The following is a 26,335-nucleotide window of genomic DNA, read 5'->3' as shown; positions in this document are numbered from 1 at the left end:
GCAAAAAGTCCTCTGCTCAGTTGTCCATGGTACTTTCAGAAGGAGTTATTGAGATTCCTTTTGCTATCCCTTCTTTTCAAATAATTTGAAAAATGAGATAAATAGCATTATTATGACAATATTTTTTTATTGGCAATTGTATGTAAAGGTTGCAAGGATTTTATATTTAACTTCTGAGACATATTTTCCTTGTCATTGTGAGTTTTTAGTTGGACCTTACAAAACTGGTCGGAGTATCCACAGTATACATTAATTTTCAAGTTGCAAGGATTTTGTATTTAACTTCTGAGACATATTTTCCTTGTCATTGTGAGTTTTTAGTTGGACCTTACAAAACTGGTCGGAGTCTCCACAGTATACATTAATTTTCATTGCAGAATGTTGAAGCAGCCTATTTAATTCAAATTAAAGGCCTTTAAATTTTTGTACTCTATAACTCCAACATCTATCTCTCCAGAGCCCTTCGATCACGAAATCCATTTTACCAGATAAAGCCAAGGAAGGGAGATCTATTCCAGAAAAAGAGCAGGTATGTTCTTAGACCAAGTCATCCTCTTATACTCGTGAAGAGAAATGAGTAATTCAGCAAACAAAATTAATTTGGAAATAGTAATTGAGAATAGGTGTCAAATAGTAGATGAAATGCAAAATAAGCTGTGTGTTTGAACCAGAATGTCGGGTATGTATGTTTTCATACCTAAACTCCACATTTTGATAAATAATCCTACCATGACATTGGCTATTTAGTCATTCTTTTGTTTGTTGTCGGTTGTCTTTGATTTGGTGCTTGCTTTTGTTTTTGCCTCCTTTGAATTTGAATTTCACCAACACACTATTAGGCAACAATTTAAATATATGCACTTTGTTAGTGGTTTGTTGTTGGAATCAATACACATTTTGAGGGAAATTGCTTGTATGCCATTTTATGAGCTGACAAATCTTTTATTAATAACAACACTGCATTATGGGGTATGTCAGTGGAAAGTCTTAAACTACGTTTACGCCAAAAGCGCGGGAAGCGTTATGCCTTGCTTCCTTCGCTAGCGTTTCAGCGCAGGAGTGTTTTTGGAACTCATTACGCTCATTAATGCGTTTGTGCACACCGTAGAGGGGGAGGCATGTTGCTTGGTGAACAACTACTGTACAGCACTTTAGAGAGTCAACAAACGAGCCCCACCGACAGGTGGCAAATCTAGTTCCAAAAAGTAAAAACCCTGCCACAGTTATGCTTTAGCCCCAGGTGCTAGCTAGCTCCCTAGCAGGTAAATGAGCACCCGTGGAGCTAGCTAACTAGGGAGCTCCCTAGCTAGCTAGGTTGATCTCTTATACTCTGCTGCCGCCTGCTGGCCGTTTTTTATAATAACTACAATTGCTTCAACCGCTTTCTTCAGTTCAGAGGCTGCAGCAAAGCCTTCTGTATGCTCTAGCATAAAAAATGTATAAATATGTTTTCGGGACACTGGTAGTATTTAAAATAGAATATATTTATACGTTTTGGGGGAAAAATTAGCTAATGATTAGATAGGTGACTTGAGTTGGGCCAAAATAAGATGTTTTTGCGATTTGATTTAAAGGCACCTACTAGACCGCAGGGTAAAAATAGCTTCCGTTTTTCAAGTTTCATGACCACCATCGGGGGTGAAAACTTGCAAAAATGTGCCCAAGAACCTTCTAAAGAACATACTTCTTATTTTTTTTCCACACGCGCAAATGTTTCATATGTGCCTGTCTGCTAAAGAATCAATTGCATGGCTCCAGACTTCCCCTAAATTTGGCTTACATTAATACAATTTAGTGCTAACTAATCAAGTTGGGGTGTTTTTTGTTTTTCTTTTTTTTTTCCTTTTTTTTTTTTAACCACTGGGTGTTTCAGGTCTCACATACATACACCCTACCCCCTCCCTGGTGACCTGGTTGATCAGCCCCGGACTTGGTCCAAGTAACACTACTCCATGTTCTTCCTCAGCCATAGCCACCTTGAGGCCTTTTCTACTACCTCTGTGCTGTGCCCTATAGCTTGCCTTTTTTGGGCATATGTGCTTTGCAGAGGGTCTGACAAACAAACCCTTACAGGGCTCGACACTGCGACCAATTCACCCGCAAATGCGGAAAACTGTACAGCCTGCGCTGGTGAAAAATTAATCCACGCGAATATATGATTAAATTAGCGGTGCAACGGCTTATCTTTGAGCCAGGATCCGTATGCATCAAGCTCCGCGGTTTGGGTCGTAAGTACGTAGTTCGCGAAATGCGCTGCAGAGGCCAACTTCAAAATAAAAGCCTTCCAAGTAATACATTGACGTTGATTAATTAAGGCCAATTAAGGACGCTAAGAAAGTTAATTAGTCTGTATGATACGACGCAAGTCTCCGGCATTCGCAACTAGCCTCTAACGGCTAGCCGCTAGCGAGCGTTTACATAGTCAGCGTTCGGCGAGCCAAACAGCAGCTGCATTCAAATGCTGTCTTACACTTCAAACTCAGAAAAGACAGAAAAAAGCCCATCAATGCATTAACAATTGCATCAATGCATTAATAATTGCAAATATCTAAACAATGTAGCTTTCTATCAACCTATAAAAATGGCATACATTAAAAAGAATGATGGGGGTGAAATCACAATTTTTAATTTTTTTTTATTTTTTGTTTTTTTACTTTATTACATTCAATGGTCCAACTAGTCACTTCTGTTCACAATACCTAATCATCTACTAGGCTTTCATCCTCCATTCTAGTTGTTGGTATGTCAATGAATCAAACTATATATATTTCACTGAAGCAAACCCCTTCGCTCTCTGCTGTTTTACTGGATTTTGACAGATTTTGCAAGGCCCACAGAATATTGTGTTCTATTGCTATAAAAACATGAACCTACAAAAAGAAAGATTATTCTCTTCTTTCATCAGAAAAAAAAAAAATAAATAATTTTCAGTTTTAGTTTTGCAGCAATTAACATTAGAATCTAGCTAAGTTTCATCATTATTCACAAATCTGTTGAAAACTGGGTAAATGATCTTTTTTCAACATGGCCATGGTTGATCTCTTATACTCTGCTGCCACTGCTGGAAGTTTTTGTAATTACTACCATTGCTTCACCCGTTCTATGCAGTTCAGAAGCTACATCAAAGCCTTCTGTATGCTCTAGCATAAAAAAAACATAAAAAACGTATAAATATGTCTTTGTGACACTTAAAACATTTAAAATAGATATACAGTGTGTGTATATATATATGTATGTCATCTTGATTCTAAATGTTATGGTAGCATCAGCAAGACAATGGTCATAAAGGAAAGTGGGAGCTAAAACATGCTTTTTTCTTATATTAGCAGTCATCGGGATCTGTGGCGCCAGACAGGAAATCATGCAGACGGTCTCCTCTCTTTCAGCTTGCCGAGGTAATTCTGTTTATTTGGTTTTCATCAATATCTTCCCAACAGGTGTCAATCAAATTCCCAGCTGTAGCGTTTTAAGGATGTTTGGCTCTATATTGCCAAGTAGAAAATAAACATTATTGTCAAATTTACTCTGTTCAGACAGTATATAGAATACAAGGTGGTATATAGTATACAAGGTGGGTGAAAAGTAGCTAGATATTAGAAAATTCTTATTTTCTGTCATTCCAAAAAAATAATAATAATTTAACACGAGAAGACGTGTACTAGACACAACCTTGGTTACAGGAGGTCTTGGAGACACGGATTTAGGAGGTTCTCAATAGCCGGGTTTACATGGAGGCTTTTTCTAAATCATTATGAATAAAGATTTCTAGTCACCTGTTTGCATGTGATGTGATTCATTCCTATCTGCCGTTTACATGCTCCAATATGTCAATCAGATTAGCCGCATTACTGTCGATGTGAACATCACATGATTTATCAAGACGGTGTTCATTCATTTATGAGGCACTGTAGAAGTAGTAGTTTTAACACTTTTGTTACAGCAACATCTGAATTAAAAACAAGTTCCAAGTACTTTAAAACTTGTTCTCTCGTCGCAGCCATTTTAAAGTGCGGAAATGACAACGTCAAGACAAAGCAGCCAGGCTATTCCGATTCAACTGTTTACATAATGCTCGTTCGGATTGGCAAAAGGAATATACCATTTCTGTGAATCCAGATAAAATTCCGTTCAAATTTGGTCTTTTTATTTTTCTGTAGATGTTTATATGGAGCGTTTTCATTCCATTTGATCATTTGGATTTGTTGTAATCGGAATACATGGCTCCATGTAAACCCGGCATTATAGTTAGAGGAAACTGGTTGTTGCAATTGTAGTGAAATATGGAGATTGACTTTCTCCTGGCATTTGAAATTTGACATTTTTCCCCTCAATTTTGAATACCTAGTTACTTCACTCACTCTCTATGTAGGTATGTACGTGAGTAAAGTATGGATGTATATACACATGTACAGTACTATGTACACTAGTACAGGCTAAAAGTTTGGACACACCTTCTTATGCAATGCATTTTCTTTTTCTTTTCTCAAAATTATGAACATGTGACGTTATATACTTAAAAACAAAGGTGAAATAATTGAAAACATGTTTCATATTCTTTTTTCTTCAAAATAGTCACTCTTTGCGCTGATGATTTTTTTTGCACACTCTTGGCATTCTCTCGATGAGCTTCAAGAGTAGTCACCTGGGGTCTATTTCACAAAGCAAGTTTAGTGAGAACCCTGGGTCAAGAAACCCTGCAAATGTAGGAAACTCTGCGTCTCTGTGTTTCAGAAAGGGAGGTAACTGAAACCAGAGGAAAAGAGGTAACTAGCCTGTTTCATAAAAAGAGGTCATTTAAGCTCTTGGTCGGTTACCGTAGTAACAGTGTCCACGAACTTAACCTGGTCGGTAGCAGGTTTTTCACAATGAACCTAGAGTTTTTTTCTGTACCCGCCTCCTTTCAACCACACACGACATTTCATTTCCTCATTCATTCAGTCCGCTGCAATGACTTTTTGCATAAATACGCCTATAGTCTATAGCGTAAAGTCCACTTTTGTCATGAACATTGCATGTCCCGCAATATTGCGCAGGGAATTAAATATTCATCGTGAGATTGTTATCAAACCGCACATATATATGCCGGCATTTGCGGACAGTTATCTTTTTGAGCGGTACCGTTTCACATCACCTACATACAAAACTTAATTTGTCTTTACCTTTGTAACATTACCAGCAGTAGTCATGCGCTCAAATCACAGCATACTGCATATTGTGTTGCGCTCCGTTTTTTTCTTATAACCGTTTGAATAATGTTTTTATGTTTCATCTTAAGTCAAGTGCTCTTCTCCCCCACAGGATTTCACCTAAATGAAATGAATTAATGATTCAACAGGTTTCCCCAGTAATATTATGTGATTGCAAAGGACTACAAATTTTAATTTACGCATTGACTCGAGCCGCAACGTTCTCCCACGCCGCCTTCCTCTGGGGAACCGTTGCGGTGTTTTTTCTAAAGAAAAGTTCAAATTCGCCATATGATCGCATTAAGATTTTTTTAGTTGAAAGGGGTAAAAAAACGCGGGAGCAGAGGGGCAGCGCCACGCTCTGCTTCCCCGTTGCCATGGTGACTCGTCGAATCGTGGCTCCATTGACGTGGACTTTTTAGTGTAGTGGCAACGCCAGGTGAAACTTCTCTGCGTTGATAAAACTACCTCAAATCAGCTGTTCTAAACCCGAAAACGCAGAGTTTCCTCCCTCAGTGTATGTCAACTCGCTGTTCAGGGTTGGTCTCAGTGTTTGTTGAACATGCTTTGTGAAATGGACCCCTGAAATGGTTTTCCGACAGAGTTCCCAGAGGTGAGAGTGCCAAGAGTGTGCAGAGCAGTAATCAGAGCAAAGGGTGGCTATTTTGAAGAACCTAGAATTTAAAACGTGTTTTCAGTTATTTCAATTTCAATTTTTTTGTTAAATGCATAACTCCACGTGTTCATTCTTAGTTGCGATGCCTTCAGTGAGAATCTACAATGTAAATAGTAATGAGAATGAAGCAAACAAATGGAATGAGATGTGTGTGTCCAAACTTTTGGCCTTTACTGTGTATGTTGTTTTTGCTTGATAGTTGAAATTTGTGATGAAAGCACATTTTTGTTTCTGTTCAGATGTGTTTAGCAACTGAAGCTGAGAAGATGGACACAGTCGTATCTCAGCATGGAACAAGCTTGTCATCAGAGTCTCTCCAAAAATCTACAGCAAATAGTCTTCAGGTTAAAGAGGAGACCTTGGACAGTGTTGGTTGCCCTCTCACGTCTAATACAGTTTTACCTTCACCCTCCTCAGTCACTTTGACTGAGACAATTTCCTTGGAATTTGACAGCCAAAATCAATATGTCAAAAAGAACAACAAGACAAACGAGGAGTTCATGTTAAATGACATTGACGAAACCCTACATTCTTCAAAGAAATTCTTAAAAAATCTTAACCCTGCAGAATCAACTGTTGGTGTTATCTTTGGAATTGAGACAGTGGCTGAAAGTGTCTGGAAGGATTCAGAGAAGCCCGAGATAAAAATCCAATATGTTTCAGGTGATAAGTCTTGTCTACCCAAAAAGAAGACTAAGCCCAAAGTTGAGACTTCTGTTAAAGTCAAAGAACTGGTTGATGATAGTGGCAAGTATATGCAGCACAGTGTCTCTAAGGTGGAAATAAATGAAGAGATGAGCCCTCTGACAGAAATAGAGGAAACAAGTATAGAAAGCAAGGAATTTCAGGACAACATGGAGTCCAATACAGAGATCCGTGGTGCAAGGAAATCTGAGAGGAGCTGTAAAGGAGCCTTGTACAAGACCCTTGTTTCTGAAGGAATGCTGACCTCATTGAGAGCCAATATTGACCGTGGTACTTGTTGTTTGACTATTACATATCCAAAGTGTTCTCAATTAGTCGAGGGAGCAATGTTGATAATATGCTGGTCTTGTCATTAGGTAAAAGAGGTGTCTTTCGTTCTTCTGATCATGAAGCAAACTGGGGCGAGGATAGCTGGACAATATCCCAAATGGCATCTAACAACAACAAGAGGCTAAAAAAGTCCAAGTCCAAAGATGATTCGTCACAAGGGTGAGTGAGTCACAGCTCTCTATTTTTTGGGTTATGTTTGAAGCCCACGGAGCGGTGAATGTGTGTGAGTGTTTGCAAGAGTAGCAGACATTGATTTGCCAGACTTTTGCCAACAGTTTTCATGGTGGCCAACAGTTATCCTTGTCACAAGAAAACCATTAAAACTGTTGGCGAACGTTTGGGACCTTGCACAAACCCTGAAGAGAAATCAACATTTGCTTCTGTCGCAAACACCGGCAAACCTTAGGTGCTAAGTGGGATACGGGCTTTTGTGTTAACCAAACTTGATAATAAAATTATGAAGTCAAGCAAAGTTGAAGCAGCAAAGACTATTGTGAAAGCCACACACATCAGTTGCAAACCTGTCAAATATCTCACCACCGAATCGTACAGAAATTACATTTCATGTTGCTTTGAGTACTGTATTTCTATTTACCGGTAAATGAATGATTTAAGCAGAAAGACATTGGCATTTTAGTAATAGTCAATAAATCACATTCTTTTTAGTGCACCACAAAAATGTGCTTGAATGTATGTGTCTCATATACTCTTCACTCTGCCAGTTACTTGTTACTGCATTTCCCTTTAGTTATATGATCATTGGTCTATAATGGTAACACTTATCTCAACCCAACAGAAAGCTCGAAGAAGAGTTTGAAAAAAAGTTTAACAGCCTTCCACAGTATAGTCCAACAACATTTGATAAGAAGGGGGCTTCCGTCATAAAGAGAAAGAAAACTGATTGTTCTTCTGCCCATGAGGAGACCTCCAAAACAGGCAAAGGTGAGGACAAAACATCATGAATATAAACATAGCCGTTCTTCCAACTCGTACTGCACATGCAGGGCTTCACTTTTTTTCTTTTTTTTTTTAGGAGCACAGTTAAGAATGTAGTAATTGTTACTGGTGAATACTTCGACAATAAATGCAGAAACTACAAAGTTTTAATTCACATTTTCTTGTGTAAGTTTTGACACAACAGACACGATATAGCTGGTGTCAAGCCGAATCCCCCTATGTCACAATTTGGTAAAAATAATATTTTTTCACAAATCTATATTTTTGGTCAGTCCTAATGTGTGGTTCTTATTTTTGCAAATTCTCAAGTGTTGAAAATGGTTTGCTCTCATTGACGATGCAATGTTAATGTTTACGTTTTTAGGGTCTCCTGAAAGGTGATGATTTTGGATGTATGAGGTTTCTGCTCGACGCCAGCGGTATACAAGTTATACTAATTGAACTAAAAATGTAAACTTAATTCTTAGCAATGCGGGTATTGTTATGGGTATTAGCGGAATTTGCAAATATGGCAACCAATTGAGGGTGTACCCCGATGACGGACCTTGTGCGGAATAAGCGGTTTGCAAAATGGATGGATGGATGAATGTCTCCCTGAAATACCTCAGCCAGATTGTACTCATACAGCCAGTGGCTAGTTCAGTGGTTCTCAACCTGGGTTTGATCGAACCCCAGGGGTTCGGTGAGTCAGTATCAGGGGTTCGGTGAGTCAGTATTAGGGGTACGGCGGAGGTGTAGAGTAAGACACACACCCAACTCATGATTCCTGTTGATACACCCCGCTTGGCCATCATGGAGAACCGGACGTTGACGTCATGCCTTCCCCCCAAAAAATGGGCGTTAGCACAGCCATTTTAGCAGCATAGAAAACAGGTATGCCACTTTGAGTAAACGGCAAACGCCACACTTAAACAATGATTGACAGCTATTGTGGACCAGCTGCCACAATGAGAATGTGCAAAAAAAAAAAAAAAGATTAAGCGTTCTCCAGACTACCAAAAGAGGAGCCAATGGCCAATAAAAGCCATAAAAAGGGTGAACAAGAAGAAAAAATATTTCATCATCCCCAAATTTCCTTTTAATTGATGGGGATTAGAAAAGTGTCTATAATCTCAATGAAAACTTGTGCATTTATTGACGATGTAGTGATAGTGCTCTCACCAGTTCCTTCACCTTTAAGTCTACTTACAGTATGTGCGCCCTAAGGCCACTGTGCTCCTAGTAAAAAAAATAAAAAATAAAATGAAATTTAAGTTTGGAGGTCTTGAGCCTTCCATATACATGGCACAGTGTTTAAGGGCATGTTTTCCACCATCATGTCATTTATGCTTTGTGAGCGCCGTAACATAGCATGTCCATGCTCATTTTTGTTTGTATTTTTTCTGTAATAGGACCATCTCCATCACAGAAAAAGACTTCATTCCACAAGATTGTTAGGAAGCACAAATACTTAAAGGAGAAACCAGGTGCAGTAGTAAATTGTGATCTAGAATCTTGATAAGTTTGTGTTTTAGCAGGGATATCAACATCAAGAAACTAACCAAATATTTATTTAGTAGGATAATTTACAGGTTCTTTTTACATTTTCAAATTGTTAATTAACACAAAAATGCTTTAAAGATAGCTAACAGTAGTCATAGATATGACCAGGGGTGCACATACAAATCTTGGTTTGTTTTTTAAATGAGCATCAGAGGTTGTTGTTTGGTGCTCATTTATTGTTTGGTGCTTTTTTTTTCACTGCCCCACCGACCTCGTGGATGAACGTAAACTTGGGCGCATCTGGGAAAGTATGCTCGTCCACAGTCTCTGCAGCCTTTAGAAAGTCAGTTTAAAACGTCAAGTATGTGCTGCTTTTATTTTGATGTGTCAGCAGTGCAAGCGAACAAGATCAATAACTTGGCTTCAGTGTTGTCAATGTGAATTTATTGCCGCTGTATTCTTTGAATTCTCAGACTGTTGTATAAGCAATTTTTTTTTAAATTAATAGCGGCAACTGTTTCTTGTGTTAGAAACAATCTCTTAAAACCTAGATACACCAATCCGACGTCTGCCAAATGTGACCGACGCCTACCCCCTGTGGCGTCGGCCCAGACGTCGGCACGTAGTGTAGAAAAATGACGTAAATACACAGCGCACCGACCCCGTCTATTACGTACCTTTAGCGCATGTGCGAGCAGTAATTCCCCTCCATACCATCTGCGGCAGTAATCATTATTCCTAAAGGCAACCGGAAACCTCTTAACTAGGGCGGGATATAAACGTATATAAAATGCATACCGGTTACTTTTACTACTTAAAAACAGTTGTTATACTTCTCAAGGATAAAAGTAAATCCTACCTGCTATATCCAGTCGCGTCCCATGTCATGCCATAGTTTGGCTTTCATATCTTTGTCGGCATACCCTTTAACGGTAATATTGGAACGTCTTGCAAGAACGCCACCAGCAAACGTTGGTTGGGATGTCACCCTTTTATTTATCTTAACTAACGCTACTGTTGGCCATAGCCGACGCCGGAAAATTTTATACAACTCATGAGGGACTAGCAGAAAAGCCAAGAACACACGGAACCAACCCCGCACGTAACGTCCCTCAACCTCCCACGAGATGTGTTGCGTTTACTAACAGTCGGACATAAGAATGCTAAACAGAAATGGCAACACCGGAACACACAACACACTTAGTTGGTTACAATATCATACAACAACGCCGGTCAGTCTTGAACCAAAGAGACAAAGTCATCTTCCCGATCTTCTGTCCAGACAGACATTGTACATTCAAATGCGGAGGGTACAGCAGGGTGACGATGCGCAAAATGAGCGGGGGGAAAAATGGTCCAGGCTTTCCATCAGTACTGTTTAGCTGGGTTAATCACTTCTTTTTCTTGCCCCGTGCGCTGATTCGCTAGCTAACAGCCAATCACAGTGATCAAATGCCCCGACGCCAATTCAACATGTCGATTTTGCTGGAACACCCCAACGTATTCCAACTCAATCCGAAATTGTTTTTTTATATTTAATTTATACACTGATCAGACACCGCATGCTGTCGGCCCAACGCTGTCCGACTCCCGACTTTGGATTGGTCATCTAGGCCTTTATTTCCTGTATAGTGGAAGGAAGAGAGGAATTTGCCCTAATGATATGTCATAATCTGGGAGAATATCAGATCACTTAAAGAATATATTTAAGACATATAGACACTGTGGACATGTTTTGTGTAAATGTTGATAGAATAGTAACTTTATTTTAATATGTAGAGATCATTAAAGTTGATTAAAGTTGATTTACTATAGTAGACAGCGGTCCGGTTACGCACCTTCCTGTGATGACGTATTTTGACAGACTGTCAACGCTGCAGGTAAACGAGATGGAGACGATCGCCCCTTCAGTGTCGTCCCCGCAATCTACTGCTCTTCCACAGCCTCTACTGCTCAAGTCTCGCTAGCATGAGAGACGACAAAATCAAGCCGGCCACCATAACGGTTGTTCATATTATACAACGCGCTGGGATGCCAACTTCAAAATAAAAGCCTCTTAAGTAATAACGTACGGAGACATTAATGCCGTAGTAGTCTTTTATTCTGAAGACAACCCAATGAAGCAATTCTTGTGGTGGTTAGCTTGACTTCGATTTTTTAACTATGAACTGCCTTGCACACCGTCATTGAGCTGAGCTGCAATAACAGTCATTTATAGCTGCGGTATTCTTGGAACGCAAAAGTGGACTGAGGCAATCGAATCTGGCGCAAGCATAACTGTTGATAGTACTCTTGCGCACCTGCGCACGGGTTTTGTGCACCCTTAGATATGACCTATCTCCTTAGCATAATAAACTAATTAATCATTAGTTAAAACAAAAATACTTCTTATTACTTTGTTTGTGTAAAGATAAAATTGTGTAATGTTTTAATGAGACTTTTTTTCAACAGCAGTGGGACAGAGTGATTCCACCGTGTTTTCTGTTTCAAAAGCCAAATCATGTGCCACCAATGCCATTATTTGCCCAGATGTGCAAGGCACCACTAGTGTGGACATACTAGTTGGTAGCCAAAAGAGGAAGGCTAGGAAGACTAAGATCACACACTTGGTACGCACAGCTGGCAGTGCATCTCTGCTTGAGGGTAAGTATTATGGTCAGTCCGCTTAGCCATAACGCACATAGATGTACTGTAATGTATTAACTGTGTAATGCAACATACAGAATGCAGCTTCATTGAAGCTAGCACCGTTTTAACAGTGATGATGTGTGCATTGGTAATGCATTTTTCAGTGGGGTGGCCAGGGTGACACAACATCTTACTACGGATTGTCCATAAGAGCACACACATGTACATGCACACTCATTCGCATGCTATGTTAACTGCCCTCTGTAACTGAGAAGTCATTGTATATCATACCATCCACAGTCGGGGTTTCATAAAATAAAATATACACATATCTAGAACCTTGCCCAACACAATCATGATACAAGCAGGAAAAGGTTTAAGTAAAAAGCAACATTTTGCTGATCTTATTCTCCTAGATAATGCAATTTTCTTTGCTATTGCTTTGCTTTTGTCAGCAGTCATACTGTACTTCTATTTAGGCATCCTTCAGTCTCGGAAGACTATTGGGTTGCGTTCTAGGTGTTTATTCTTGTACAGCGTCAGGTGTATCTGGCCAGTTTGATGCACGAATGACAGTCTCTGTTGCAGAGGACAAAGATGTAGTCTGACACCGGTTTGTCTGCAGCCCTTTTCGTTCTTGCCTCTTACTGCTGAGCAATTGTCTCTTAAAACTTAGAGAGGCCTTTCTGCACAGTCTGTCTCCAGGATCACCGTTAGGGGGTGTTCCTTCCCAGTTGTTCTGGTCAATGTCATGTCCCTCTTGCACATGTCTTTGAATTGAATTTGTGGTCTGCCTATTGTATGTTTTCCCTGCACAAGATCTCCGTCAAGTCGGTCTTGACTTTTTGGGGATTCCTCCGTCGTCCATGCACACGACATGGCCGAGCCAGCACATGCCTTTGTTTCAGCAGCATATACAAGCTGGTGCATTCTGCTCTTTTCAAGACAGTGTTGTTTGGGGCCTTGTCCTACCAGCTGATGTTCAGGAGGTTTAATTGGCAACGCATGTTAAAAGCATTGAGCTTTTGCTCTTGTTGAGCATGCAAAGTCAGGGACTCTCTGCGATATGGGAGGGTGCTCACGACACACGGTCTGTGGATCTGGATCAGTCAGCTTGCTGTTGTCCTATGCTCTCTTTGTCAATCTGGTTATGCATGTTGCCTCCTTGCCAATTTGCTTGTTGAGCTCTGTGCTAAGTGGCAGGGTGTCCGAGATAGTGAGCCCAGTTATGCAAATTCATAGACAACATCCAGTGCATGATCATTGATGCTGATGACTGGGGGAGAGCTGAAATCCTTTACCCTGACTTGTTTTCTTCAAGCTAATGGTAACCCTTTTATCTTGGCAGACCTCGCTTAAGTGAGTCATGAGCTATTGTAGGTCTTCAGCTGAGTTGACAGTTACTGCGACATCAGCAAAGAGTCAACTAGGCTCCTTAGCTAGACTTTAGTCTTGGCTCTTAATCTAGAGAGGGTGTATAGCTTTTCATCTGATCTGGTTCAGACATAGATACAGTACATCCAGATGCAGAATCAAAAGCATGTTTCTGCATCACAAGCAAATAAGATTCCAAGCAAGTTGGGAGGCAGAACAACCCTGTTTCACTCCACAAAGGCAGCTGATGTCGAACTGTAGAAGACGACGATGTCTTCGTGGAAAAATCTGATTATGCTGAGAAGTTAGGGTGGATATCGTACAAAAAGTGGCTGCCTTAGCTCCTATCGTTTCTCCTGAAGTTGTCTGAGGGAGAAGATCATGTCTGTAGTGGATCTGTTAACACAGAAACCACACTGCGATTCATGGTAAACTTGCCCCGTAAGTACTTGGAGCCTTATTAGTACTACTCTTGCAAAGGCTTTCCCAACAATGCTGAGGAGCGATATGCCGCAGCATTTATTGCAATTGCTTGTCACCTTTGTTTTTGTATAGTGTAACACTATTAGCATCCCTCGTGTCTTGTGGTACTTCACATTCACTCCAGCAGAGCGTTTCATGCATCTCTGTGATAAGTGTCACTTTGCAGCACTTTGGTACTTCAATGGAGGCCAGAGAGTCCAGGGTTGATACTCTGACACTCAGTGTCTTCTGTGACTACATTTTCTCTTGCAAATAGCTCAGTGAAAGGTCTACCCAGCGTTCCATCTGTTTTTCTCTGTTTTGAATCAAGTCGGCTGACTTGCTGGTCTTTTTGCCAAAGATGGACATAGCAGCATTATAGACAGCATCTCTTAAGTGTACCCATTGTTCTTGCATTTGCAGTGGGAGAGCCAGGGAGAGAATCCTCCATGACAAGCCCAAACTCCTCCACTTTTCTTTGATCACCTGTTTTGCTGGTGTCCATTCAAAGCCTGTCCTCCTTTCTCATATGGTGCAGTCTCTTTGCACGCAGCTTCACATTGCTGCACACTAAAGAGTCGTCAGTGTCACAGTCATTGCTCTTGTAGCTGTGAGTGATCTTGATGCTGGAAAGGTTTACATGTCTGGTGAGGACCCAATCAAGTTGATGCCAGTGTGTAGACCGCGTGTGTGTCCAGTAGAATCTTTTTTTTTTCTCTTGGAGAGCTCAGTATTGATCATTTGACATGTCATCATCATTGTTCTCCTTGCCTGCATGCGTGCGTGCGTGTAAAAAAAATAAAATAATCCCATACCGTTCACCTAAACCAAACACTTCAGAATCCAGCCAGAGTGGTGGGGCCGTCAGGAGACCCGAAGAAGGACCAAAGAAAAGAAAGGAAAGTGAAGTCCAGCACCGACCAGACATCACCCACCGGGCCACCAACCAAAGTCCTTCACCAACCCCAGAGACATCCAAACTCCAACAAATCAGGGAGACCTCAAGGGCCCAAAGAAAGACTGAGGAAAGGTAGGAAGGACAGACGAAGCAGAGTGAGATCCCAGACACCAGCATCCACTGATTCAATGACCTGAGGGAGAAGCAGATTGTGTCTGAGTTACGATAGATGCTGGTGTGGTGGATCTGGCATGCATGAAAATCTCCACCAAAGAGGGGAGCCGTCGACCCCCGCCAGGACAGAGCGAGCGCAACACCTCAGGGCCCCCCAGGCCGCGGCAGCGCCAAAGGACAACCCCCGGGCCCCGCAGGGGCCACCGGCCGGAGAGCAAACCCAGGAGCAGGAGCGCCCCCCACCCCAACGCGGCCCGCGCCCCCAACCCAACGCAGCAGGACGGGGCACTGCAGGCCCACCAGGCACCCCACCGGCCCACAACCCCCGCTCCCCCCACGACCCCACCCACCCCCGCCATCCACCCAGCCCCAGCCGCCCCCAGGTCCCCAAATCCCCAGACCGCCCCCCCACCCCAGCACCCCCACCACCACCCCAACCAAGCCGCCCTGCCCCCACCCCCACCAACCGGCAGCCCCCCAGACCCCGGGGACACCCCGCACCCAGGCCCCGGCGCCGAAGAGGGGCCGGGCAGCGGAGCGGAGAGGGCATCCGCGCCCACCCCACCCCCCACCACGCGGAGGAACGGAACACCGGGGGCAGAAGGGCAGACGGGGGCACCGGAGGACGGGCGGTACCCCCGAACCCCAGGCCCAGCGGGGAGAGGCCCCGGTCGTCACCCCAACGTTCTAAGTGACAGACTAACCCTGTTACTGAGTTCGCCAGCTCGCCAACTGGCGAACTCTACCCCTAAACCTTGAGTGTGGCACACGGACAGGGGGGCCGCAGCACTGCTCCATACTGCGGACTGCCCCAACCGATGCCCCCCCCCCCCCCCCCCCAGTTGTGTGGTGTCCAGTAGAATCTATGCCGAGTGTTGTAGTTGTTACTGACACACAACCCATGATGACAGCAGAGCGCTAGCAGGCACTGGCCATTCTTTTCCCAGTGCCTAACTGACCCATTGAGGTTATCAGAGAACATGTTTTGCTTCTGCTGTGGATGCCAAAGTTGGCGCATTGGCACTTACTAGACTGACTGGTAGTGAGCATGTTTGGAGTCTAAGACACAAGATTTGCTCTGTTCCATCTACTGGTCAGGTTATGGACCTCAATCAGCAGTTTTTAACTGCAAATCCCACGCCGGTATTGCACCATCAGAACAGGATGAGGTATTTCTCCCTCATAGAGCCTATTTCTTGGAGCCTGGTTTCTTGAAGGGTGACAATATCCATCTGCAGTCTACTGAGTTTTCTGTTGATAACGGCTGTCTTGTGAGCGTCATTGACCAATTTCAGTGTGGGAGTTTTGTTTTTGTATTTTTTTGCCTGGTGCATGGTTGTGAATCCACTTGTTGGTTTACACACTAAACCCCACACACCCAGTGAGGTTTGTAGACCGTGGCAGGGCAGCACCTTACTGGCTAGGAGCTTCCCAGTTTAAGGCAGGTTGTAGCTGCCCAGTGAAATGCAATGACCTCTCCCACTGCCAGAAGCAGCCCCTGGCATCCAACTCCACTCCAATTGAGTATGCAGACTTGTTACCTGTAGACTACTGCTACCCATGTTGTTTCAACATTGTGAAGCGACGCTGGAGTAACCTCTCCGGATGACAAAGTCTGGGTAAGTAAATACGGAGGGAGAGCTTGTAACCCATGCAGCACACCCCCTCTTCACATCGCTGGAGTGGTCCATTGGAAACTCAAGCCCCGATACACATGAGAAGAATGTTGCTACATACACCCTTGGACTGCCTTAGGGGCTCTGACTGGATTTTTTCTCAGGATTGACTCCTGAAGCCATTCCCATGGATGAGTGTGGTCGCAAGGCAACAGAGGTTTGAAGTCAGAGTTTTCCTTCTCTTAATGAGCTGTCCTCTCAGACTGAGCCTCATCTACCAAGCACACTGGTTTTCAGGCACCAGGTAACTCATCTTCGCCCCTTATCAGTATTAGCAGTTCCCCCGGGCTTGTATCTAAGCTGCACGAGCAGGCTAGGAACTGAACTTAGTTGTCAGGGGCTGTTAGAGACGTGCCATGAGGGGCATTTTGTAGACAATGGGATTCTTGTCCTCATTGCTACCCCCTCTGCTATGACAACCTTCTATCTAATGCACTTATATTATTCATTAGTTAATAGAAAATGATTACCAACAGTCAAAACCGTTTTGCATACTGTGATCAATGGCTTATTTATTCAAATCACATATTAAAGGTACAATGTCACAGAGTCTCTTAATTCTTCACAATTCTGAACGCTTTTTTCATAGGTTTGTTCCTGCTTATGAATGTGTTGGGCAAGTTTGGCATATATGCGAAATGAAATGTGCATGAAACCATGACTGTGGAAGGTAGGATAAACAATGACCTCTCTGCCAATGAGTTTACTAACGTCTCTGTAATCTTTTGAAGACGTACTATAAGTGGTGCAATATATATATATATATATATATATAGGAGTGTGTGTGTATTATTTATTTTAATTATCTCTTTCTATTCCGTTGTTTTTCTCACTGTAAACTACTGCTGCACTTCTTATTTAATTTTGATTTTATCTCTTTCTATTCTGTTGTTTTTCCTTACTGTAAACTGCAGCTGGACGGAGTCCAGGAAAAAGTTCCCCACGGGAAAATAAAAGTATATCGTATCGTATCGTATAATATTGTTTAGTATGGCGAGATAGCAAGCCTCAGTGTTAGCTAGAAAGTTGTTGCGGCTCCCCATTAAACACCAAATAGTGTATCTAAAAATACTGCTAACCACAAATACATTATCGCTTACCCGACTGTTTGTGGTCGAGATAGTCAGGTAACTACACTTGACTTTTTTTTCCCTTAATTGGCAGTGCCACGGACGCAGTGGGATCCAACTATTTTTGGGTCGGGGTGGGAGTGAATTCTAAACACCATTTTTATACACACTATGGGCACACTGAAAGGAACATTTATAGTGAAGTTTGGAATTTAGTATTGATAGATTCATTGCCAGCAGTAGGGGTGGCAAATGGGGTAGCAAGGCATTTGATAAAGTTGGCAGCCGCCACTCCTTTCCACCCTGTAAAACTGCCTGTGGATGGTCGAGCCAAACTTTCAATTAACGGTGCAGTTGCATCGGCAAATCTCAAAATTCCATTGGGTTTCTATCCACGCTTTGAAGATGCAAGATCCCGATCTGAGGATATTTCACTTTTTTTATTTTTGTTATTTTTTTTACTATTTCAAGTGTTTTTCATGTGGAAACTTTACTGTCACAGCTGATATTAGCATGCAATGAATTAAGGAGGTCAGAGTTTTTTAGGATTATTTTGTTTTTGTCTTGTCTTTCAGAGGACAAAATAAGTGATCTGACCACGGTGCAGGAGAATATGCCATTACCCCAATTCACTTTATGCAATGAAAAAGGGTGCTACAGTGATTTCAGACCAGTGGAGGGGAGCACTGGAACACAGGAACTACCTGCTTTCTTCAGTTTAGCTGCTCTTGCTGAAGTTGCAGCCATGGAAAACATTCACAGGTAGGGAGAATTTGTGCAATTTCATGCAAAACTAAAAATTAAAATTTGTTTACTAGCATTTTGGGGGCGTTGTCAGCTAGTGCAGTTTGAAAAATAAGTAATGACTTACATTTTGTAAAAAATAGTAATACAAGTAACCATAACCATAACTCATACACTACCAGATGTTTCAGAGCAGCCAACCCCATTTTGCAAGCCAGTTAAAAAAAAAAAAATCATTATTTTCATGATCCAGAGAATAGGGTGTTCTATGATTATATGCACACCAAATATGCCAAAAGAAAGAATATTTTATATATTTATTTAGCGGTATCAGTGTTCTGTCAGACATATAAATAAATCGCGACTTAGGGCTGTGCAATTAATCAAAATTCAACTGCGATTTCAATACGATTACAAAATGGGCATCATCATACAAAAACGATTATTAATACTACGGCTGCAACGAGTCCTCATTTCTGCCTCGGATACCCGCTGCGATTGCCGTAGTCAAGCTAACGGCAGTATGCATGACAGTACACGGGGCTAAGAGGGACCCTATTTCAAAATAAACCTTACCTTACCACATAGTATACTGTATGTCGATCAATGCATTGTAGCGCTTTTATTTTGAAGTTGTTTCCGGAAGCGTGTCCTCGCGGTATAAGGGCTGACGACGTGCTCGTCTATTCAGAGTTTGTAATAGTGATTGGCATGACAGTTCTTTTAAGTGAACTGAATCTTTAGAATCAGTTCATTAAAAAGAACCGTTCAAAAGATTCGTTCATTTAATTGTTCGTCTACGCAACTATAACCGGTATATTTTTTATTTATATCCAAATACCCGATTAGTCGCTATAATTTTCTGTAGGATATCCGAATACCAAAATATTCAATAGCTGCAGCCCTAATAATTGTTTTGAATAATCGTGATTTCAATTATTACCAAAATAATCGTGATTATTATTTTTTCCATAATCGAGCAGCCCTATCACGACTCTGTTACACACCTGATGCGGCATTTACCGGGAATGCCGTTTGAAATGATCTGCTTTCATTTAAATTTGTCTCATTTCAGAGGCCAGAAAGGCTTGACTGAGAGTCTGAATAGAGAATTCGTCCAGACTCCTGTCCTCATCTCTTGTGCTGATCAGTGAAAATCTGCTGATATTTATTTTTATTTTTTTTATGGCAAGCCCTCGATGAAAGAAAACCCTGCCCTTGCCTTCTTTATCCTTATCCTGCTCTCCACAATTTTTTTCGGCCATGAAAGCCTTCCTTTGGAGATATGTAAAATGCCTTTTCTGAACTTCTCTTAACCCTTTAGACATGCTGTCCTTCAGTGTGTTGCTAACATTTAGAGGTTGTCAGGGTTTTATTTTACAGTGGTCTTTGTCAGGGTCATAAATTGCAATTTAAAACCAAACACAATGGGCGAAAAATCTAACAAAAAAATAATTATAACCATAGAATTGACCTTTCGTAAACCACGCCCCCAAACGACCAAGGTCTGTCAAGCTTGTATCCGCTCCATTGAAATCCATTGTAAAATCAATCCACAAAATTTTTGTCAGCTTCAATAAAACCGTACCAGACAAAGTTCCAACAAGCTTTGGACCAACAAGCAAAATAGTGAGGTGATGTGCCTTTAGATTGTGTGGGTCAAACATGAGGAATCCACTAAGTGGAATAATGTCTTCAGTGGATTACACAATATGGGTGGCTTCACCCCCAGCAAAATGTCTCCAAGATAAACAGGCATTCCTACGTTTGCTCTAAAGTAAAAGTCTGTAAGTTAGTTATTATGGGCTAAGCTAAAGCCATATCATTAAACTAGCAACCGAACGAGCTAAAAGTCAGCTTTTAGCTCTGTTGTCAAATTCATTGTAGCTGTAGATGAAAGATTATGCACAAAACTGGACAGCGAAGTTATACTTCGGATCCGATGATTTAATATTGTATATTATCAGGATATCATTATCATCAACCATTCATCGCCAAAATCGGCGAGGGCTTCCCCATTTTCGGCGAGTTCTTTATGACGCGACGCCTCGTAAAAATACACAGATTACCTTGACTTGGACGGAGACATTAACATAAACCTGCTTCCGTCTGTGCTCGGTCTGTGTATTTTTATGAATCTTTGTGCCATATGTAGTAACTCACTAAGTTTATCTTGATCATTGTTATTAATGGTAGCTGGGTAACTTGACGTCCTAGTTGGTAGTTAACGCTGGGTCTCATACTGAGAGCTCTGTGATTTTTTTATCGATTTCCACGAAGTGAACGTAGCATCGTAACAAGCACTTGAACTTATTTTGTTTTCATCTTTCACGTAGCATTTTTAGTATAAATTTTGAATTGAATTTATTCATTTGAAAGAGACATTGCACATTAAACAACATTTTACAATGTAAATGTGCTCAAGTTAGTTAAATCACGCTAATTTTTAAAAAAAAAAAACTGCCTAAAATGAGAGTCATTAAAACCAATTTTGGGTGATTTGGAATGTACACGAGTGCATCTCCTGTACATTTAATAGTACTAACTAATCTACCTCATTCAATGAGAGCAGTTTTGGCCCGACTTTAGCCACTGTTTCAGTTTGCAAGAGGATTAGGGCCAGTAAAGAGAAGAAGAAGAAAAAAAGTTTGGCAGTATTCTGACTTTAGTCTCACAATTCTCGCTTTATTCTCACAATTCTCACGTTATTCTATTCTGACTTTAATCTCACAATTCTAACTTTCTAACTTTATTTTAATTTCAGAATTCTGACTTTAAAGTGAGAATTCCGACTTTCTGATAGTCAGTGACTTTATTCTCAGAATTCTGACTTAAAAGCCAGAATTATGAGAATAATGTCAGAATCCTGCCAACCTTTTTTTTTTGTCTTTACTGGCCCTTATCCTCTTTTGTAATTTTGTTTCCCCTCAGCGTAAACAACCGTTCTGTTACAGACAGAGAAAATAAAACACAATCAGTCTTGAGACCTGTATGCTTTAGCCTCGATAATTGTGAAGTCTGCTTTTCTGCATATTTTAATATTGTGAATGTATCCTTCCACTGCATTCTGTAGACCCTTTTGCCTCGATCGGGATGATCGGCTTAGTGCTCCAAAAACACTCACTGACATGCTCTGTCTTGTATGTTCATTTACATTGTAAGTGCACAGAAGGATGTCAGACCAGGAAACTCAACTTAGGGGGGCGGGGCTTTTGCGAAAGGTCAATAGGTGTCACCTTTTTCAACTCATCACCACATCCATAAGAAAATAAAGTGGGTGCAGCCATCATGTTCACTTCTCGTAGCTTTAACCTCAAATCCTGTTAACCAGGGTAAATAGTCACAAAGGATATATGTTCCTTAGTTTTGTTCTATAATAAATGTACATGTACGTTTAATATGAAGAAACCATGCTTGAGTATTTGAAATGTTGCATTGTAGATATGTCTTATAGTATGTTTACCTACTATACTATACACTAAGATGCTATGTTGCTAGAAAAAAGACTGAATGTTTTAAAGAGCAAACCTGCACAAACCCTTGTATTTGAACTATAGTTAATGATAGTTGAATGTGTTCCCCTCTCCATGGCTCATTGTTCCTGTCATTGAAGACAGCAGGCAATCAAAATGAACATGTTGTGAAAGTGGTAATATAGCCTTAATCCTTCTGTTCACACCCGCTTTGTCATTCGCCAGTTGCTTGCTCAGTCCATTGCAGTCTTTCATTTTGGTCTTAGAATGTTTGAATGGTGAAATGCAGACTTCATCAATACTCAATATTACAGTTTGTATAGCACTTGGTTAGGCATTTGTGTGTAATTTAGAATAAACATTATTGTTGGCCTGTTTTTCAAATAAATCCCCATTTTGCTTTCACCAATCTTGAAAGGGTGATAGAATCCCAGTCAGACATTTTCCTCATGCTGCTGTCTCAGTATCATCAGTGTCTTCAATTGCTGCCTGCAGCCAAACACTAACAGAAAAGACCAGTAATGTGTTTAACCTGAAGTCGATTCTTGTTTCGTGCTATAAGGAAAATGCATAGACCAGCTGCATCAAATAAGATAGGACACACTATTGTACTCAAACATCAAATCTAATGGATAAAAAACTCATTTGCTCTCAAAAAATGTATAAATAAGTTCTATTAAAAAAAATAATAAAAAATCAAGTGCCCCAAAGATGTATGTATACGTTTTTTATGCTAGAGCATACAGAAGACTTTGATGCAGCCTCTCAACTGCAAAGAATGGTTGCAGAAATGGTAGTTATTACACAAACGGCCAGCAGGTCGCAGCAGAGCATAGGAAATTAACCAGGGCCATGTTGAAAAAACCCTCAATTACTCAGAATTCTAAATAGAAAGGGATAGAAATATACTTTTTTTCTGATGAAAGAAGAGACTTTAATTTTTCTTTTGGTAGGTTTCATGTTTTTATAGCAATAGAACACAATATTCTGTAAACCTTGCAAAAGCTGTCAAAATCCAGTAGGGGATTGTTTTAGTGAAAATAGCTGGGAGTGAATGAGTTAATATGATGCTCATATTTATTCCTGTCTGTCTATAGTTGTAATTAATGTCTGCAAAGTATGTAGACAATAATTGTACAGGATTTACATTTCATTTTCTTTATTACTCTTGTCGTGTTTTCTGTGCCTTCCCTTATCCCCCCCCCCCCCCCATTACATTTTGCCCTGACATTTTGGGCATATATATACATGATATTAACTGTAAATGAGACAAATCAAGTAATGCAACTCAGAATTGTTGTCTTTCCAATAGTTGTTACAATCGCAGAGATTTCGCGAGTTTATGGATTTCCTTACATATGTTTAGGACTATATTTAATTGATCACCGGTTTTTTTATTTAGGCAAATGCATATGGAAGACCAAAACTGACAAAATTCTGATTTTTTTTTAATATATACATGACTAAATAAATATATAAATAAATAAAAACTGATGTAAAAATATAATAAAAAAATTTATATAAATGGAAATACAAATATATATCCATAAATAAATACATGAAAGTACAAATAAAAAACAAGATTAAAAAAATTAACATAATTGTAAAACTAAATGTTGAAATAAATACAAAATAAATATAATTAAATATTAATCAAGAAATTATTTTATGCTGCAGGAGCTTAGGACCGCCCCCTCATTTGAATTACATTTCGACCTGACAGAGCATCTGCAGCATGAAATAAATAAATGTGAGAGCAGAGCGTTTTTATTGATTGATTGATATTTAATTCTATTTATATATATTTTTTATTTATTTTGATTTTGATTTTTTAAATATTGTATTATATATATATATATATATATATATATATATATGTATATATATATATATATATATATATATATATATATGTGTGTGTGTGTGTGTATGTATGTATATATGTATATATATGTATGTATGTATATATATATATACTGTATATATATGTATGTATGTATGTATGTATGTATGTATATATATATATAGTTGTTTTTAATTTCCATTAATATATGTATTTTTTTATTAAATGTTTGAATTATATTATTATATCTGTTTTTATTTTCACTTTTATTCATTTATTAATTTAGTCATTTATTTGTCTTTTATTTTGGCAGTTTTGGTCCTCCATACAGGCATACGTTTTAACACTTATTTTTACTCTGTATTTGTAACTACCAACTAATATGATATAGTTATTTGTTAGGAACTTGATTACTTTTTCCCATGGTCAACTATACTTAAGACAAAAAAGGTCAAATTCAGTGATGATGAAAGTATTTATACTTCCTTGCTTAGCAGTCAGGCACAGAAAATGCCACACTTGGAGAAAATAAGCTTGTCTTTTTCCTTTCTGATGTTTTTGACTCCTGAGTATTTCAACTCTTTTTGCAAAAGTGCTTTTGGATGTTTGAACAGAAAAGGTCATGGAGAAATCATTATTCATTGGAATTTTCTCCTAAATCAGGTATTCTTACAACTTCAAAATGTATTCCTGTCGGCCCTTGACTGTAATAAGCAAGTGCCGTGCCTGCAGGCCATGACATCTCACATTCTAACAACAAGGTTCCCCATGGGTGAATGGGTTAATCGTAATTTGTTTGTTTGAGATATTTTGACAAATAAAGCCATTCGATTTTGAGCTGTATTTTTGCAAATATGGAAGTTATGCTTGTAATGCATTACTGAAGTTCTTTGCATAGACAAAGTCTTCTGCAACAATAAACAATATTTACATTTAGCATGTGCATTTATTGATAAATTGCCAAAGAAAAGGGAAGAGAATATTACAGTTGATTTTTTAAAAAAATGCAGTTGCAGTTTTTTTTCCTTTCTAAATGATCACTTAACTAAGCACAGCTGTCAGATTCGAATGGGATTTTTTTAACACCACTGAATGCTTCTTCTAATGTAATATTTGCACATGACTCAAACCAAAATTCATAATTGTCGTTTGAAGAAACCACTTTTCCCTACCCTGTAGAATTATGCATTTACCTACTTATTGAGAAAATAAGTTGACTTCCAGAAAATAGCCATAAACTGACCTGAAGTACTTCTATCAAGTCGGAATTCCTATATTAATTACATGAATTACTAGATTACCCTTTTGTGCTAGTACTGTCTTTTTTGAATGTAATAATTTTATACCTGTATTTTTCTAATTCAGTATTGATTGTACTGTAAACTATAAAGGTGTAGAAATTTGGTGGTGTATAGATTGACTTGCAGTGAGAAAGCTGATTAGCTAAGCAAAGAGTTGAAAGTCCACCAAACTCATTGTATCATGATGTACATTCAGTAGAGCTTTTCCTGTTTTTTGATGTGTTTTCCTTGCAGTACACATTAAGTTGGTTCATATGGCAGGGACACGCCTGCAATGACATTTTTAAGTTTAAACATATTTATTGTTGTTTTTGTAAGATTTAGTCAAATAAAAAAATATTGGATATGTGGTAGAACATGCATTGATAAAACAGTGTATGGTCATATATTAGACTATAAACACTTTACTGGAATGTAGAAACATATATGTATATATTGATAGGTTATACCAGATCTGTACCTTTTAAATGTGTTGTTTCATCTACTTTATTGGTTTTCATCCTGACTATTTTTATTTTTTAAGATCATTTGACAGTTCAGGCTTTCCTTACTCTCGGCCAATCGTCTCTCTTTGTACGCCATCTTACAACTCACATCGTAACACTGCTGATGCAAATAGTAGTCTTTTTACATTTTATGCTGGGAAAAAATATTTGCTTGCTTGAACACCTAATAAAATGGCACCTATTACACCTGTGTAAAGAGTTTGTTTTTTTACTTTTCTCAATATGAATACATTACATGTTATATTGCACACTAACCCGTTGGCCTCCCTACATACCCACTCCACCCCGTCCCGGGACACCCGTGGTTCTTGACTGGGCTTGTCACGCCCACCCAACACCAACAACCTCCCCCTGTAAGTATGTTAGTTTTTTCCAGGTTTTTACTATGCCCCCCTCCCCGAACCCACCTTGAGCATACCTAGAAGTCAGGACCTTGTTGTTTTTCGCTCTCTTTCCTTTTCACACCGACTCGGGGCACTGTGGTAGCGAATCGACAGGCTTTTCCGTTGTCTCCCTCTTTTGGTTATTGACTACGTTTACATGCCGTCAATGTTTTGGTTCGGTCGAAATTCCTGTTTTGAAAAGATTCTGAATAACCCATTTACATGCGTGAGTAGGCAGAGAAACATTTTTTGGGGACAGGTTGTGCTTAAAGCCGTCCTATAATTTGCCCCAAAATATCTTTATAATAGCCTTTTTATTTGACAATTTATAACTCAAACATCTTCTAATTAGCAGATTAGCTGTTCACAATTGGTACTCCTGCTAGCCTCTGGCCAATAGTTTTCAGACCGGATTCAGGTTTGAATTTCCTGGCATCTGTCTGCAGTTGTGACGTTATGTGCACATT

The 26,335-nt window shown here is 39.8% G+C and overlaps 1 protein-coding gene across 4 annotated transcripts in view; it reads left to right on the top strand.

Annotated features, from left to right (window-relative positions):
* Positions 1-25,669, top strand: part of bbx (BBX high mobility group box domain containing) — a 43,256-nt gene extending 17,587 nt beyond the window's left edge. The window contains exons 7-15 of one of the 4 annotated variants that reach the window (XM_077547292.1): positions 458-529; positions 3,327-3,395; positions 6,102-6,837; positions 6,924-7,056; positions 7,694-7,839; positions 9,246-9,320; positions 11,788-11,979; positions 18,194-18,380; positions 19,438-25,669. In XM_077547292.1, coding sequence (XP_077403418.1) covers positions 458-529; positions 3,327-3,395; positions 6,102-6,837; positions 6,924-7,056; positions 7,694-7,839; positions 9,246-9,320; positions 11,788-11,979; positions 18,194-18,380; positions 19,438-19,516 — 1,689 coding nt within the window. In that variant the 3' untranslated portion in view covers positions 19,517-25,669. Of the gene's footprint in view, positions 1-457; positions 530-3,326; positions 3,396-6,080; positions 6,838-6,923; positions 7,057-7,693; positions 7,840-9,245; positions 9,321-11,787; positions 11,980-18,193; positions 18,381-19,437 lie in introns of all 4 variants that reach the window. The other 3 variants (XM_077547291.1, XM_077547290.1, XM_077547293.1) reach the window with 3 other exon arrangements.
* The last annotated feature ends 666 nt before the right edge of the window (positions 25,670-26,335 follow it).

Source organism: Vanacampus margaritifer, chromosome 16, assembly GCF_051991255.1.
Source record: "Vanacampus margaritifer isolate UIUO_Vmar chromosome 16, RoL_Vmar_1.0, whole genome shotgun sequence".
NCBI classification, from domain to species: Eukaryota; Metazoa; Chordata; class Actinopteri; order Syngnathiformes; family Syngnathidae; genus Vanacampus; species Vanacampus margaritifer.
Note: the sequence above shows the minus strand (reverse complement) of the source record. Positions and strands in the feature narration are given on the sequence as shown.